Below are 16,782 nucleotides of genomic sequence, written 5' to 3' on the forward strand. Positions count from 1 at the left end.
TCATGCCAGAAGAAATGTGCCCTCCTCCATCTCGGCCTGGGCAGAGCACAACCGGACCGCGTGTTGCTGAAGGAGGAGCTGAGCTGCCTTTGCAGCATTGCTGAAGAAGCACCTGAAGATCTTCTTGGCCCAGCTAAGGCTCAAGGCCAGGCTGTGTCCTTGCCTCACTGTGCAACCACCTGCAAGTCAGAGACGGTGGTCAGTCAATAGCATGAGGCACAGCAGACCTTCTGCATCAACCCCCAAAATGCAGCCATTGGGCAAGTGAGTCCTTCCCTGCATGGACTTGTGTAGGGCCCGGCCTGACCACAAGGAGAGGTTTCCAGAGTGGATTCACCTCATCTAACTCCTGCCATCTGGACCGCAGGCCGATGTAGGGATGTCTGTTGTCCAGACTCTCCCTCAGCCAACAAAAAGAAGGCAACAACTCTAGTGAGACACGTGCTTTGTAGACATTCGAAGGAAGGGGAGATGAACCTCTTTCCAAAACCACCCCAACCCCAGGGACATCAGCTGAGAAGCCCCTCAAAAAAGGAAGTCACTGAGAGCCCCAGAGGATCAGAATGGGGTGTCACACGCGTGTGAGTGGGACCAGGGAGAGCAACGGCCCTGGGATGCCTCTCAACCAAAGTGCATCGCCTGAAACTCTCATCTAACTTTGTCCTCTCTAGCCAACGCGGAGAAAAGGACACCCTGGAGGGCGGTTTCTCCCAGCCCTCTTTGACACCTTGTTTAGAAAGCTATGAAACTGTTCTCCAGAAGGGCCTGTTTTTCTCCTGGGAGCAGTAAGTGTGCACAGGAGAGCTGTAGCAGAACATTTGTCCATGTGAAGTGTGAAGGAAGTAAATGAAGATGTTTTCTTCCAAGGCAAGTACATAAAAGGCTAACTCGCAAAAGGATCCTCTTTATAACCTAATTTTTGCAACCGCCAAGCTAATTTTGCTTTTGTCTCCGAATTGCGCCCTGGTGGAGAAGCCCAAGGCCAGTGGGCCTAGTGGGAAGATGTGTGGGTGAGCAGTAGGGTTTCCCCTGCAGAGCCCCTGGGGGCCAGTGCTTGCTGTCCTGTGTAACAAACAGGCTTACTTTGTGTGATTGGGATTTGACACCCACATATAAAGACCTACACAGCACATGACAAAGAGGAGGGGAATCTATAACACCAACAACTACATCTTCCTTTTGAGAAAAACCTCAATCGTCTCATTCGTACTGGTGTATCTCAGAGTGAGTTAGGACTGACTACTGAGCATTACCATGGGACTAAGCTCATTTTGCCTACGCTGCATTAAGTGCATGCAGGGTACCTCAGCTGAATCCTCTAACTCCACTCTGCCTGCACTATGTGGGACTATGCTATGCATCTGAACTGATCAAACCGAAAGCAAAGCTCTCCTCGGTAGCAAGTCAGTCACTTAACAAACGCCAGGGGTTGCAATGGAGTGTCTAGTAAATGTGTTCTCTCAAACCTTTTACCCATCCTGAGGAAAGCCCTATGAAAACTGAATGGTTGGTTTGGGTGATGACAATGCTACACTGCATTGACAAGGCACTTTTCTTTGGGGCAAAACCAGGACAATGGTGACAAAGTTCCCCTATGAAACATGTGCCTGCAGGAATGCACAAAAAATATGATTTGTAACAAAAGACAATTTCTTCTAGAAATATTCAGGATAACAGGCACCTATGCATAATCAATATTCCTGTCTCAGGGATTTCCAAAACCCTGACCTCATCATTAACCACTGCTGAAAACAATATAGAAAGGTTCAGTGGAACAAGACATGGGAAGATGTAGCTGATGCCAAGAACAGTTTTATTAGTATTTAAAGCAGGAGAATACAAAAGCCATTGTACAAAGCAGTGTCAGGAAACAGGCACCTCTTTTCAGAGTACATGCACACCCTCCTCCAGCTCCAACGCACTTGGCCCAACCTCAGCCCAATCACTTGGCACGCGAGTCAAAACCACTCTCGTGCCAGGGGAAGACTATTCAGGAACGACCTGGCTGAAGAACAGTAACTCCAATGGAGTGGGCGCTTGACTTTCTTTTGCCTTCATTTTCAAATGTGAGCAAACTCTGAATCACAACAGAGGATTCAACAGTCTCCCACCAGGCTCCGGTACAGCAATAGCTAACAGGCTGAAAACATCGGGGCAGCCGTCTGACAGGGCTGTAGCCAGGAAGCAAGGAATGGTGGGTGGGCAGGCATCTGCGTGCTGCAGAGCTCTATATCTGAGCGAGCGCCCTGGGCTCTGAACCATGCCCCGGGATTTCCTTGCACTGAACACAAAGGGTGCCTGGACTCACTGCTCAGATACACGGTCCCGCAAGATTAATCCCAGGCCATGTGGCTTTGTTCACTGGTCTGTCCGAACCAAACCCTCCCAACAAGGCAGAGCTTCTGCAGCTTATGTTAACAGCAATTTAGATTCCAGTAGTGAATGGGGACCCCCGACCCAGTTACCCGACACTCTTTTTTTGACACCTGCACTAAAGGAGAGAGAGAGAAGAAGGGAGTCTTTCACATGGGGCCTAGGCCAAGATATCGGAGGTGGAATCTCCACAAGGGAAGCGGATATCATGAGCAAGGCAAGGCCCACAGGGTTCCTTCCCAAAATCCACCAGGAAGTTCTTGTTCACGGTCAGGCCACCATTCTCAGTGTCCACATCAATCTGCAGCATGACAGAGCCTTCCCTGCAAAGGAACAAGAGAGCAGATATTATGGACAAGGAAATCATGCTCCTGTTCAGGACATCCCTGCACTTCACTCTTCTCTTCCCTGTCTAGGCAAAGGCTTTCTCTTTAACACCTTGTCTTCTACAGAGAACACAGCTGAGGCCCAGTTGCAGTAGCTGCATGCGCCAGCGTTTAGGGGTTTACCGAATCCGCAATGGCTGTGAGTAAACCACTAGGCATGGTGTGAAGACAGGCTGGAGCTTGCCTTTGTGTTGGAGATCATCATCAGCTTTGCTAAGAAAGACATCTCTGGTGGCTGCACTGGGAGATGCTGCAGCACAGGCATAGCCTGGCTCTAGGAGATCCACGGATGGATTCACGCCACGGAGGAGATTGATAAACATACACTCTCCCAAGCAAAACCATGGCACCGCAACTCCACGCAGGGAGCAGGCTCACCCCATCCAGCCAGAGAGGAGTGCCAGTCAGCTGCCTTTGTAGTTCAACGCAAATAAGCTGTGGGTATGAGGTTAGGAAAATCTGTCTCCCTGCAACCACAAATGGGTCCTTGTAGCCCCCTGGATGAGGCACCTCTCCCTTTGCTAACAGGGAGGCCCTGCAAATGGGCCTTGACTGCACATGCAGAGGGACAGTGCTGCAACTTCCCTCCTCCCGAAGATTTCTTACTTGACCACATCCGGGTAGAACTGCTTGTCCCATGTGCTGTAGAAGGAGTTGGTAACGTACAGCCTCTTGCCATCCACGCTGAGCTGCATTCTATGAGGACCGCCGTACACTCTCTTGCACTGAAGGCACAACAGAGAGCAGTGACTCTACTGGCCTCATTCTTTGAGCAGAGAAGCAAAAGCAGGAGCAGAGAAGCAGAGCAGAAGAGCTGGCTSTCCTCCTAACAGGGACACTGGAGCAGGGCTCGCCTTGATGCAAGGAGAGCTGAACTTTTCCTCTGGTCAAGGCGCACGTTCACCTGACAGACAGAACCTGCAGCCTCTGAGTTAACTGGGATCTCTTTCAGCTGCAGAGAACATTTCCACCATGCTCCAGCAAAACCCCTGTTGTGCTTGGATGGGACACAAGGGAATTCTTCACTGTGGCCAGGCAGTGCAGTCTGATCACAGCATCGGCAGGCATGGCTCAGCTAGCTCCAACCTACTCAGCCCAAGCAAGGAACCCTGCAAGGCACAAGCCTACAGAGAATTCACCATTGACTGCGCCACATGCCAGGGCACCGGCATATTTACTCAGAAAGCACCGGCCTGAATCTCGTGTGCCCACACTGCCCTCCTGTGCTTTCCATGCTTGCTAGGTTAAAACCATCTGGGTCAGGCTTTTAAACGCTGCAAACACGCTGGCAACTGCAGTGGAGACTGCCCCTGGGAACCCTGGGAAGAGAATTAGCAGAGCAGAGGCAATTTGCAAAGGACACAGCAGGGGAAAGAGGCCGCGTAACTCACCTTGATCACCAAGGGCTCCGGCTGACACTTCAGCTCTTCATCTCTACACACAATTACAGGCCCACCTCTGAGGATACTGCCTCCCACAAACACCTGTAAGCAAGGGACAGGGAGACACGTTGCCTTGTCCTCTAGCCACCACTGGATACTGCTAAGGAACCCAACGGTGGAAGCCTCTCTGGTGCTGGCTTACCTGTCCCACCAGCTTGGGCTTGCAGGAATTGGAGATGTCATACTGGCGGATGTCTCCGTGCAGCCAGTTGCTGAGATACAGGAACCTGTCATCCAGCGAGATGACGAAGTCGGCTGTGAGAGCTAGGACAGAGAAGCAAAGAGCTATGGGGATAAGGCAGCACCAGCAGAAAACGTGTGCCGCACGGAGCCACAGCTCACACCTCTCCCTGCCATTCCGTATGCAGTGAGTCCACTACAGGAAACCTGCCCAAGCAGAACAGGCTCCGGTTGGGGAAGCAGCACATTTCTGGAGGTGTGCACAGCCACTCAGACAACCCTTCCGTGATGTTTATGCAGCAAGGCATTGAGGGTCAGCGAGTGGGCTTTGCCAGGCTGCACAGCCTAAGGCTCTTGGAGGAAAAGAACCCAAACAAACAAAAGAACCCCCCCCCAACATACTCGTCTTGAATCAGGGCACACTAACCTGGCATCTCAGGGAGAATCCATCCCTTCACCTTCTTTGCTGGTATCTTAATCACCTCCTCTACTGCCCAACAGTCTCTCTGTACAAGAAACAGGAGCACTACAGTGTGAGCATTTCTGAGCATTTCGGTGTGAAAATGCTTCACTGCGCGCACACGCACACACAGGTAGGCAAATCTGCATTAGGAAGGCTGCCACCGCACAAGGCCCACCCACTAAGAGGAGACAGAGTTAGGGACAGCACCCTCTGACACCACCAGCAAGGCTGGGATTCACCACTCTACATAATCTCCAAGATCTTCAAACAAGAACCCCATCCGATGCCCTTCAGACTTGATGGGAGAAGTGTAGCTGCCACGTGAAGAGTCTCGGTTCATTCTGAGCATACACACAGCAGGAGGATGCGACCCTGAATTTCTCTCCAGAGTTTCTAAATCACCCTGCAGGTCGTGATGGTTGGGTCTCGCGTTACTTCCCGTGACTGTGGGACAATACTTGCCTCGTTCTTGTAGAAGCGATAGACAACGCCACTCAGGGCACAGCTGACATATCCCTCGGCAGCATCGGGGTTGTGGAGGAATTTAACGCTCAGGGGCAGAGAGTCCTCCCCCAGGTCAAAGCACTGGATGAGGGTACGGCAGGACAAGTTCCACACATTCAGGCGGCGCCCAAAGACCCCTGGTTTCGGGTCAAAGGAAAAAACAAGTCAGAAGAGGTGGTGCTAGCCCTGTAGATTAATCTTTCCCAAGAAGGCTAACAGGCAGGGAGAGCCACAGCAGCCGCAGCCAGGAGTAGCAGAAGAATTTGAGTAGTCCAGGGAACAGTGGGGGAAGACTGGGATCGGCTGCTCTTAAGGACAGACGCTGCACTACCTGTAGCAGTGCCTGCAAAATGGGCCTTTCTGGGAGAATTCGGCCTGCCCCCTTTCTCCAGCACTAATCCTTTCCCCGACCACAAAGGCATCCTCCCAAGACCATTTGCACCTATATCCCCTCACCTTTCTTCAGGTCATCTGGATTAAACCCAAGTCCTGCACGTTTGGGGACTAATCCAGCAGAGCTTATCAGAACATTGTGGCGTGGCTGGAACCAGAAGTCATGTCCGGTGGGGGGGACTCCGCACTCATTCTCCCAGTTCCCCTTCAGCTCAAAGGTCTCCCCATCCAGGACAATAAAACCACCTGTGGCAGGGGAAGAAAAGCACAACAGATCACACACTTCACTTCCAAACTGATGTCATGCTTTGTGCGTTAGCCTCACTTAAAGGGTCAAGCATGATCTTCAAAAGATTTTCTCCTTTGAGATACTCAGCTGCAAAGGCTCTACCAAGTGGCTTTTGTTGGGCAAAATGATGTGTATTACAGCTTTCCATATGGGCTAAGTACAAGGGTTTGGAACCAAAAATGATCCCAATTTAATATTCACCTAAGTGTGCATTTGGTGGCTCAGGTTACATGTGTTGGCAGGGCTTAACCCCCTGCCCCATTCTCAAGTGGTCGTGGATGAACCCCTAACTAAGATTAAGTGACTGAATGGTAGATTAAATAGCTGAATGTGTGGAGGAGACCAGGTACTTCTCCATCACTTGTTTTCATGTCCCCACTCTGGACCTCAGGCTTGTGGACGGGTTTTGTTCTTATATCAGCACAGAAGGACTGGGAGTTCTTAACAAGTCTTCTGTGTTTGCTATTGGAAATTTTGAACGTCTGAAGTTTTGAGGGTTGTTATTTTTCTAATGAGAATCACGCTCTTGGAATGATTACAGGGAAAATACCTTTTCCATTGCCAGCTGGATCTCCTATGTTGGAAATCAGGATATCACCATTAGGCAGGCTATGAACTGCAGAGAGGTGGCCCTTGTTACACTTCCAGAAGACATCCACTGGCTCAATCACCTGAAAAAAGTTTACGCGCACACTTAAGCCCCTGATTGCTCAGCTCATTTCACACTCCCTGGCAGAGCCTTTGGCCACCTGAGATTTCTGAAAATCTCTGACACTTGCAGGAAGTGCTTTCTGCCCAGGAACTCACACCAGACAGACCATGCTCCTCCTCAGAGAGGAGCAGAGATGCCTCTGAGCTTCTCCTTTACACAAACATGAATGCAGCAACACCCAACTTGTGACAGCTTGATGGTCCACCTCACTATTTGGGTGGGGGTCACACACAGATGTGACGTGACTTCCCAGCTAGAAGACATTCCCTGCACGAAACAGGCATGGAGAAGGCAACAAAATGATCATCAGAAACATGGACCAGATCCCGTGTAAGGCTTTCTTGGTCTAGAAAGGAAACAGCTGAAAGAGAAGCATGAGCCAGGTCTTAAAATCAGAATGGAAGAGAAGGTGAAGAGAACCTTTCTTCCCTGCATCTTATTCCAGAAGCACCAGTTCCCAGCTCCTCCTCAGAAACTTGTCTTGGAGTCACCTCAGGCATACCTTACACAGTTTGGGAGCCCGGCACTGTGTACCCACATCCACCACGTAAATGCGGGAAGAAATCAAACAGGGAAGAATCAGCTTGTTCCTTCTCGTTGTGATATTGTCAAAGCAGGTGCTTCCAGCATTCCACCCTGAGAAATACAACTCGTCTTTGAGGTTGGGCATGGGCAGGCGATGGATCACCTAGGCAGTCAGAGGCAGAAATAGAGTTCACTCAGGTTGGCAGGGAGAAAAGGGGACCTAAATGCAAGCAATTACTTAGTGAGGATAACACTGCTCCCTGCACTGGTGCAGATTTGTGGATAGGTCAAAGCCTATATGTGACTAATCAGTTCAGAGATATACTGTTCACAGAATCACAGAATGGTTGAGGTTGGAAGGGACCTCTGGAGATCGTCTAGTCCAACCCCCCCCCCGCTCAAGCAGGGTCACCTAAAGCACGTTGCACAGGATCGCGTCCAGGCRGGTTTTGAGTATCTCCAGAGAAGGAGACTCCACGACCGCTCTGGTTCATGTGGGTAACCTGGACTTGCAACCTTGGGAGGCAGGCAGGTGCTGATTCCCCATTTAGGATGAGAGCAGACAGGTTGGTACAGTGCATAAGAGAACACCTCTGAATCTGCAGTGTAATAGAAACATGCTCAACGCTGCAAAAGTGCTGGTTGCTCTGAACCCATCTGCCACTAGAGACCATCTTCCATGCTGAACAGCCTCTGACAGGGTGGTTCAGTGCATGGGCTCTAATGTTCGCTAGTAGCAAGATCCTCTGGAAATGAGTTGGCAAGTGAGTCACAGTTGACATGTCCACAGGGACACAGAGATGGAGATGATTCAGCTGGAGCCAAGCATACAGGGAACAGCAGAAAGTGTAAATGTGCCGGATCTAGAGACATTATGGAGCACAGAGCCAGCAGCTAGCGCTCAGCCCAGGAAGAACAGAGTCTAGTCACAGGTACCTGGCAATAGTGTGGAGATCTGGGGTTAAGATCAATGGTGGCCAGGAAGTCAGGCTGGTCGATGCCTGTTTCCCTGTAGGTACAGGTCACGTATGCAAGCTCCTCTCTGGGACCTTTTTATCCAAAAAAATGTGTTAAGACACGCCATGAATCAGTCAGAATGGAAAAGAAAAGCTCTTTCCCAAATGCCCTCCATTCCGAAGACGCTTGAGAGGACTTGCCTTTCACAGCTTCCGGGCAGGTTGTGTACGTCTGGCACTGAACTCTGCACCGGTCTGATTTGAGAAGAAGAGAAGAAGAAAATGAGATTTCCACCTCCTTTAAGGATGCCCTTTCAAAAGGCTCTGTCCCACCAGATGGACCCTCTCCCACCCTGGCTCTCGAGGGGGCCCTCTGTGACCAGCATCTACCTTTGTTGCAGTAGTGACAAAAGACAGCAATCCTCCTTAAAGAGCCACCAGGGGGTGGCTCACAGATAAAACCACTGCTCAGCTCCATTCTGCATCTTCTGAGCTCCTCAGCGATCCCCTCCCCATCGACTGGGAGGGACAGAGAGTTTACACTAATAACCAGGTCTAAAGGTCTAGCCTGGAAAGGAACTTTTGGAAAGTAAGGCTGAGAAAGTAAGTTTTGGAAAGTAAGTTTTGGATCTCGTCTCCCTGACAATTCCCCAGAAGAAGGCGAGGCTCCCCTCAGCACAGATGCTACAGCCAAGTGGAAGGTGCTTTTCAAGGCACAAATAAGCCCCTGGAACCAGGATAGTAACCAGAGGAAACGAACCTTCCGTACCAGCCAGGCACAACGCTACCGGTCCGCAAGTGGGACTGAGTTTCGGGATGCAATGTCTGCAGCCCCGAGGCAGTGGCTGGAGCAAGATGCAGCATGGAGGCATAAATCAACGCTAGACAGCTTTGAGCTGCTGGAGGCTGAGTGGAGGCTGCAGAGTATTTCTTACCCATGCTGAAGGTCTTTGGGTTCACTCTTGCCAAGAGCAGAGGTGCTGGAACTGAAGGTGCAGCTTGCTGTCTGTCTCGCTGGAGTGGGATGCGTTGTGCAGAGGCTGCTCTGAGGGGGCCTTATATACCAGTGTTAGGGGTGGGGAGGAGAAAGCAAGCTGCCAAGGGAGAAGCAAACACTCCTAAGCGTTTGGGAGGTGCCAGACCAGTGCTGTGGCTTGTTTCCGCCTTGCTAGCTACCAATCTAGGGGAAAAATCTGCTGGTCCATGCAGGTCCTTTCCTTAAACACAGGCCACCCATATCTGATTCTGGTGCTCTGACGATTTCCAAGGGGACCTCTTCGCGCTCTAGAGGCCTCCATGTCCCAGCTGAAACACAAGCTAATTAAAGCCATTGCCCCAAGCCCAGGCTCTCGCAATACAAATGTGCAGTGGCTGCAAATTCCACACTAGGGATGAGAAGAGCAGCTAGATAATGGGCCCCACCAGCAGCCTCCTGGAAATTACGGGGCTTGAACGCACAGAGGCCGCCAAAGGTACCTCCGACATCTGGACCCTGACAGAAGCCACGTCTCTGCCTGAGAACTGAGCTGCAGCTATGGACCCCCCTGCCATCAACTCACGAAGACGGGCCCAGAGTTTCCTCTCCCCATGCAGAAAACATTCTGAGCTTCCAGGGACCAAGGACTCGGATGCAGGGCTCAGGGGGGCAAGAGACTCCTATAGCACTGAAGTCAGAAGTCAGGAGCTTCTGAGGAGCTGCCGACATCTCCCAAACAACTGCTAGGAAACACATTAGGCTAGAAACGGGTGCCTCAGGAAATACAATCTCTGCCATATTGATGTAGCACTTACAAGGTCAAGATATGGCTGCTGCCTCTCAAGTTTGCGTCTGCATATGGAAAAGTTAGTCCATCTGTGAAAAATAGGGACCTGCAGGACTGGGGGCAGTTCGGCACTGCCAGACTTTGCCTAAGCATAAGCCACTTACTCTCCCTACCTCACTGAAGTAGAATAATGCCATGGAAAACTAATGACAGAGATGTCTCCATGCCCAGCTGCTTGGATGAACTGCAGCTCTGAGCGACAGGAACATGGCCAGCCTGCTTCAGGGCCTCTGGCCACAGCAGTCTTCCCTCCTTGCCCACTGCCCCAAAGCACAGCTCCAGTGGGTGCTTGCAATATGAACCTGACTGGGTGCTGGAACACCCTACAATGAATGGCTGGATCCAGAGAGTGGGCCTCCCATCAGGCCACTGGGAAAGTGCACCCAGGGTTTTCCTTGGGGGGCAGGTTGCACTCTGGCAGGTAGCTGGAAGAGAGGGAAGGCATCAAAACCTCCATTTGGGAAAGAGAAAGAAAATCCACTCCAAGATGTTCAGTGATCCCCTCAGTAGCTAGACACTGAGAGCTAGCGGACAAATTATTAACAGTGCTCAGCTAGCCATTCTGCTCAATGAAAATGCAAAGCCCCATGGCAGACACTAACACTGCCTGGCACCAGTGCGGATGGATGACATGCAAACTGGACCAACTGCCACAAAATACCTGTGGGAACAGCGAAGACCTCAGTTAAAGGGATTCAAGGGCTGGGGAGAAGCGCTTTGGAAAGAAGGGTCCTTTCTTGAGACCTCCACAAGCCTTACTGCTGCCAGATGCCAAACTAAAGCAGGAAGAAAACGCCAGGCATCATGGAACATCAACTGCTTTACGTTCTTCCACCATGTCTTGTGGAAGAGCTCACTCAATCAGTGGGCAAGTTCCATGGGATGAGTAATTAATTGCTCCATGTAGGAATGCAGAAACATCTGCCAGAGCCATTAAAGAAGCCCTCAGGAGATCTCTATCAGAAGAGAGGACAGCGTAACCCATCTCGCTAGGGCTGTAATTAATGACTCTCTGGTTTCCAAAGAGCTCTCTGAACATGGGACGAGCAGGCGCAGGGAGCAGCCAAATGCTTGGTCTTTTAGGGTGCCAACAGGTTCTTGGAAGAACTCATAATTTCTTTAGCAGAACTCCATCTAGCGACTTGCAGGGCAAGGGGCAAAGCCAGCCGGAAAAGGCATGGTTACCTACCACAGCCAGACACTTCCATGCAGGCAGTGTATGGTTAATAGGCTGGTAGGAAGAACTGTCGGTTGTTACTGACAAGCTACACGGTATGTCAAGTTTCTTTACAAAACAAGGAGAAGGTGTTAAAATATCACGGGGGAGAGGGGAAAAAATGTGAGGGAATGGTTCCAAACCTTATTTTCTCGGCTTATTTTCAGGAGTCAAGATCCTGGACAACGGGGACTATGGTGAGAGAAATGACGTCCTCTGCAAATACCAAGAGAGGTCAAGAGAAGCCATAGTGCCCAAAGTCAAGGACGGCCTGTTGTCCTGCAGCACTGGGGAAGCAGTTATGACAGCACGTGAGCTAAAATCACAGCACTAGCCTACGCTGCAATGTCCTTTTGGAGCAGAGGACAGTGCCCACTGAAAGACACTCAGGCCCTGATGGGACAGTGCAGCTGCAGTTCTGGGCCAGCAATGAGAATTACAAGCCCAGCAGCAGCAGTCGCAGCCAGAGGACCTACCATGGTTCTTCCTCTGCCTTGGCAAACGCAGGGGACACAGGAGCTGAAGACAGGGAAAGGTTATCATTCAGATGGGTCTGAGGAAGCTTTCTAGACACCCCTCAGCTGCTAGTTGAGACCCATGACTGCCTGGGCAACCTCACAGCTCCCCTTCTCACCAGAGAAACATCTCAGGCAAAAGGCAGAGCAGAACTCAGCACATTCTATCATCATCTGAGGTAGGGGCACAGGGCTGAAAGACTAACAGAGACCTGTGGGAAAAGAGGGGCTGGATGGCATTTCCCAAATGTCAGACCCCACCTGAGGTGCCGCGATGTGTCAAGGAGCTGGATTATGCGACTGGTTTGCGGGGCAGAGGTCACAGGGTGCAGAGTCATCCTTTAATTTTCCTGAAACCACGGGTGTCATGGGAGATGCATTACAGCCACCTGGTATCACACCGGCTGCTCTTGCTTTTTTGCGTTTCAGCACACTAAAGCACTCCAAGATAACACAACAGACTTCTGGGAGCTAAGCATAATATGCATGTGTCCAAGATGCCAGCGTCTCCAAACCCCTCGGAGGCTTGATGAAAGACCACTACATATCCCCCACACTGGACCAAAGACTGGCTGGCCAATGCCCTAAGACCTGGAGTGCTGAACAATGGCTGTCTTTCCCCACTCAGGGCAGCGTCAAAACCTTCAATTACAACTGCATGGAGCCAACCATGCTCCAAGGGTGATGGACACAGTGAGGCCTCCCTAGGGCTGTGCACCACTTTGCAAGCCTAGCAGGATATTGCTGGATTTCTCCCTCTGGATTACGAACGGTGACAGCCCTTTTAGAGTATTCACAAAGGAATTTATTTCATAGATGTGCTTCCAAAGGGGACTTGGGGAAACCGTTTTTGAAGCAGCTTGCACATCCCATCCTTCAACAGGAAACTCCTGCTGCAGAGAGATGTGGCAAGAGCTGGTTCCACCTTTTCTGTAAAATGCAGCACTTCAGTTGCCTTCAGTATTGCCTGCCCAGGGCTCCCGTTAGCCTGGGACTTGTCTCTTGCAGGGCCTGTAGATCCCCCCAGAGTGACTACAGCTGCCCTTTCCTCGTTCTCTGCTTCACTCGAAAGAGCTCAACACTGCTCACTCATAGTGGTCTGAGGTGAGCAGAACAGCCCGTATTTCCCCAACTGAAAATAAAAGAAGAGTTTCAGATGTTGTACCTGATTTCATGTGGACCTTTTTTGCCTGGCTGGCATGAAGCACAACCAGGCCCGAGGAAGCACGAGAAGGGCATGCTCCATTAGGGGCAAATTCAGGTGCTCAGCTGCTGCCTCTGTGCATGCTTTTGCTGTCACGATGTGCATGTCTCACTGCACCTGCTTCTTGCACCTGCACACCTGCTAATTAAAAAGATCATTAGTCTTCTACTCATTAACTAAGTTTGCTTGCTCACTCTGCTCCTATTTGGTTTGCCTTGGTGATGTCCTCGGCATCCATCACAAAACCAAGCTGTGGGGCGTAATGTTTTCTAATTAAAACTGATAGTAGGAAGGATAAGAGCAGGCTTAGCAGCACCAGCAAGAAAGAAAAGGATGGTTAGCGGAGAACAAAATCAGTATCGTGACCAAGCTCAATAAAAGCTCCCTGCTGCAGGCAGAGAGGGGAAGCCGTGGCATGGAAAAGCAATCAAGAGGCTTGATGTTACAGCCCGCACCAAGGTGGAATCTCCTCCCCTCCTCCTGCCTATCACTTCTAACCCTGATGGGGAAGAACATGCTATAATTTTGATAATGGGCATGACCGTCTTATGCAATCCGGTGCAGCCTGGCATAACACAGTAGATGCATCAGGAGAAGACCTTGCTTCAGCAAGGACACTAGGTCTCCTCTAAACACCCAGATTACAACTCCCTTGACTGCAGGAGCAGTGTCTAACCTTCCCCCACTTCTCCAGGATGGCGGTTCCATCTCTTCCCATCTGACCCTCTCAAGTAACACTGGAGGTACCCCAGGACATCTAAGCATTGCTCACAAGCTTGGGTTCTCAAAACCCCCTTTTCTATACTTTTGACCTGGCCTCCATACTCTCTCTGCAGCCTTCTACCAGAGTCAAACAGTTCAGCTAGGCACTAGGCACCACAAGAACAGCAGGGTTTGCAAAGAGGGTAGTCAGCACCAGTGCCGCAGCAAAAGATGCCAGCAGAGGCACATTGTCCAGACCCTTCCCCTGCTCCAGATCCCTCCTGCGCTTGACTCCATACTTGTCCATTCCCCTCCTCAGGAGCAAGACAAAAAAMCACACCATCCAACCCTTCTGTCAAAATGCGCAGTTTTCCACCTCAAATGGCAAGGGCAAGACAGGAGTTGGAGGTTAATGTGCAAGCTGGTGACGTGGTACAGGAACGTTAACAAAATTCACTGTTAGCTTCTCCAGGATGTGACTGAGAGAGTGCCAGCTTGAAGCTCTGAACATTAGTAAGAGCYTGACGTGCAAGGAGTCTGCCTATAGGCAGCATCCAGTCTATCTTGGAGACGTTGTGAAGCAGACATTTGCTGGCAAATCTGAAATTCATGGAGTCAGCCCCAAGTTGCACCTTTCATTCCTACCTGAACTTCTGTGCGGATCTGAGCAAAGATCTCCTTTTAAACAACTTGCATTATAAGTGAATAGGCATTAGTCCTAGTTTAATATTTGCATACACAAATGTTGAGGGTTAATCAAAAACCTGTCTTCCTTGTATCATTTTCCAAAAGCTCCTGTGTTCTTCCCAGAGACATGTCTTGGAGTCACCTCACGCATACCTTACATAATTTGGGATCCTGGAAGCTTATTCTCATATCTACAACACAAATTCAGGGAGAAATTAAGCACGGAAGAATCAGCTTGTTCCTTTTCCTTGTTGACACATCTTCAAAACATGTGATGCCACCATTAACACCCTGAGTGATGACGCTTGTCTTTCATGATGGGTGGTGAATCACTGCCTAGGTGATCCACCACCCATCATGAAAGGCACAATTATTTCCCTCAGGGAGGCAGAGAGAAAAGGGGATCTTAACGCAAGGAGCCACTTCTGCCTTTGCAGCATTTATCAGACTGCAGGTGGGACTGCCCCTAGAGACTCATTGAGGCTAACACCGTCACTTGCACTTCCTGCTTCTCTTGGCAGCATACGTCCAGCTAAGACACTGGAGATGTCAAAGCTGAAGTCTGACGTTCTTTCAGGAACTGGATTCCTCAGCCCATGCCATCAAAAGCCTTAACAAGAGCTATCTAAATAAATATGCTCTGGAAATGTGCCTTTTAAGGCCAGAGATAGGATTCCTCCAGTGCCCTCAACACTTGACCCAAAAGACATCGTCAACCATGCACCATGGACACCGTCCCCAGCCTCAGCCACAGAGAAGCGGTAGGTTCAGGTGAAGACAGAGCAAAGCCAGCTGAGCTCACCACGTGTCAGCACAGAGGGGACAGCAGCAAGGGAGCAGGAAGCTGAGATTCCTGGCAGACAGCCTCCCAGACTGATGTGGATCCCCAGGGGAGCAGCAAGAAGTAGACCTGAGGCAGCAGAGCGCGCAGAGGGCTGGCTCATAGGCTGTGGCAAGGCATGAACGCCTCAGGAGGCAGCTGAGGAGAAGAGTCCACTTAGGATGCTCAGGAYATGGAAGGAGAGAGCGCCCAGAACTTTGGTACGAGTGGCACGCAACACACAGCAGAGCAGAGGCAAATATTATTAAAAGCAGGTAAGCTATGCAAAGCTACGATCCACACTGGTGGTCTTGATCACCTCATCTAACGGACACAAACCAAATGTCAGAGCGCTACTAGACCCATACTTGTAGATGCTGTGTCCTTCAGCACATGACTTCGAAAAACAGCACACTGTACAGGCTACTAGGTTTGCTGGAGGGAACGTCAGCAGAGCACAAACACATTTCTCCTCCTCAGTGGCATTCTTCTGCCTTTTCTCCTCCACAGGTATTTCAGCCACCCTCTCCCCTCCAAGTGACTTGCTTTCTGTTGGAGCAGTAGTCACAGGGCAAGGGGCAGAACTATGTGACCAGAAGCATGGGAACTATGGGATTATCACCCCTCACCACTACAGCCCGCAGCTACAACTGGACAAACCTACTCTAAACCCACATCCTTAGGTTGTGATTTCACACACCGTGTAATGAGAAGTAACTTCAGGCTGCCACCAAATGGCCCTGCCATGTGCCGCCACAGGGAAATCGGCCATGCCAATGGACAGTGAGTCGCTTTTTTGGCAGCGTAGTTTTCTGTCGGATCAGCTCATTTATCTAACCCYTCCTGCAACTGTACAATCACTAGATCTGGCACAAGTGGAGCGGCAGGAACATGCAGCTGGGGAGGAACAACAAGTGGGACCTGCTTTCTCTGCTGGCAGCCAACTTACACTGCAGCAGATGCACTCTGAAAATGATCTCCTCTGTGCCTCTGCCTAAAGATAAGCATGAGCAACTTTCCTTCAAGAGTTCCTACGTGTACTATGAATCATACTCCTAGCTTATAACAAATCAAAACAAAAACATTTCACTCTTCTCCACTGGTGGTGATGGAAATGCAGACAATGATTACCTATGCTGAGCAGTCTACCTAAACATTTCAGGTTCCACTCCAAGGAGTCATTGTTCACTTCTCTGTACATAACAAGGCGCTTCCCTACACTCTTAGCCCCAGAAGTAGGAGTTCAGTTTTCCCCTGAAAAGCAGGGAGCTCAAGGTGGCAGACCAAAAATTTTTCTTGGACAGTGGCTCTCATCATGACTCATTTGGCTTTACCTCAGCAGGAACTGTTCTCCATGCTATAGCTTTCCCAGCTAACAATYGGGATATAAGATCTCCCGTTGTCCTTGCTCACATGTCATGGGTACTCCGGAATAGACTTTTTTACAGAATCACAGAATCGCTGAGGTTGGAAGGGACCTCTGGAGATCATCTAGTCCAACCCCCCTGCTCAAGCAGGGTCACCTACAGCACTTTGCACAGGATTGCGTCCAGGCGTGTTTTGAATATCTCCAGAGAAGGAGACTCCACAAC

General features: G+C 50.3%; 1 protein-coding gene across 1 annotated transcript; it reads right to left on the reverse strand.

Annotated features, from left to right (window-relative positions):
* Positions 1-2,362: 2,362 nt before the first annotated feature.
* LOC112974572 (methanethiol oxidase-like) lies at positions 2,363-9,162 on the reverse strand. Its single transcript, XM_026083691.1, has 12 exons — positions 9,159-9,162; positions 8,614-8,742; positions 8,204-8,316; positions 7,245-7,430; positions 6,581-6,701; positions 5,805-5,987; positions 5,307-5,485; positions 4,809-4,887; positions 4,344-4,465; positions 4,151-4,243; positions 3,366-3,484; positions 2,363-2,696 (listed from the first exon to the last, which is right to left on the reverse strand). Exons 1-12 carry the CDS (start codon positions 9,160-9,162, stop codon positions 2,534-2,536), a joined length of 1,491 nt encoding a protein of 496 aa, XP_025939476.1. The 3' UTR covers positions 2,363-2,533.
* Between the last annotated feature and the right edge of the window lie 7,620 nt (positions 9,163-16,782).

This window comes from Apteryx rowi, unplaced genomic scaffold (genome assembly GCF_003343035.1).
Source record: "Apteryx rowi isolate R43461 unplaced genomic scaffold, aptRow1 scaffold_610, whole genome shotgun sequence".
Lineage (NCBI taxonomy): Eukaryota > Metazoa > Chordata > Aves > Apterygiformes > Apterygidae > Apteryx > Apteryx rowi.

What these genes read in the sequence shown, in the direction of transcription:
- LOC112974572 (XM_026083691.1), bottom strand. An exon ending in TTGTCACTACTGCAACAAAG is followed by an intron (nt 8,317 to 8,613) that starts GTAGATGCTGGT and finishes TTGGATAAAAAG; the next exon opens with GTCCCAGAGAGGAGCTTGCA. An exon ending in GATCTCCACACTATTGCCAG is followed by an intron (nt 7,431 to 8,203) that starts GTACCTGTGACT and finishes CTGACTGCCTAG; the next exon opens with GTGATCCATCGCCTGCCCAT.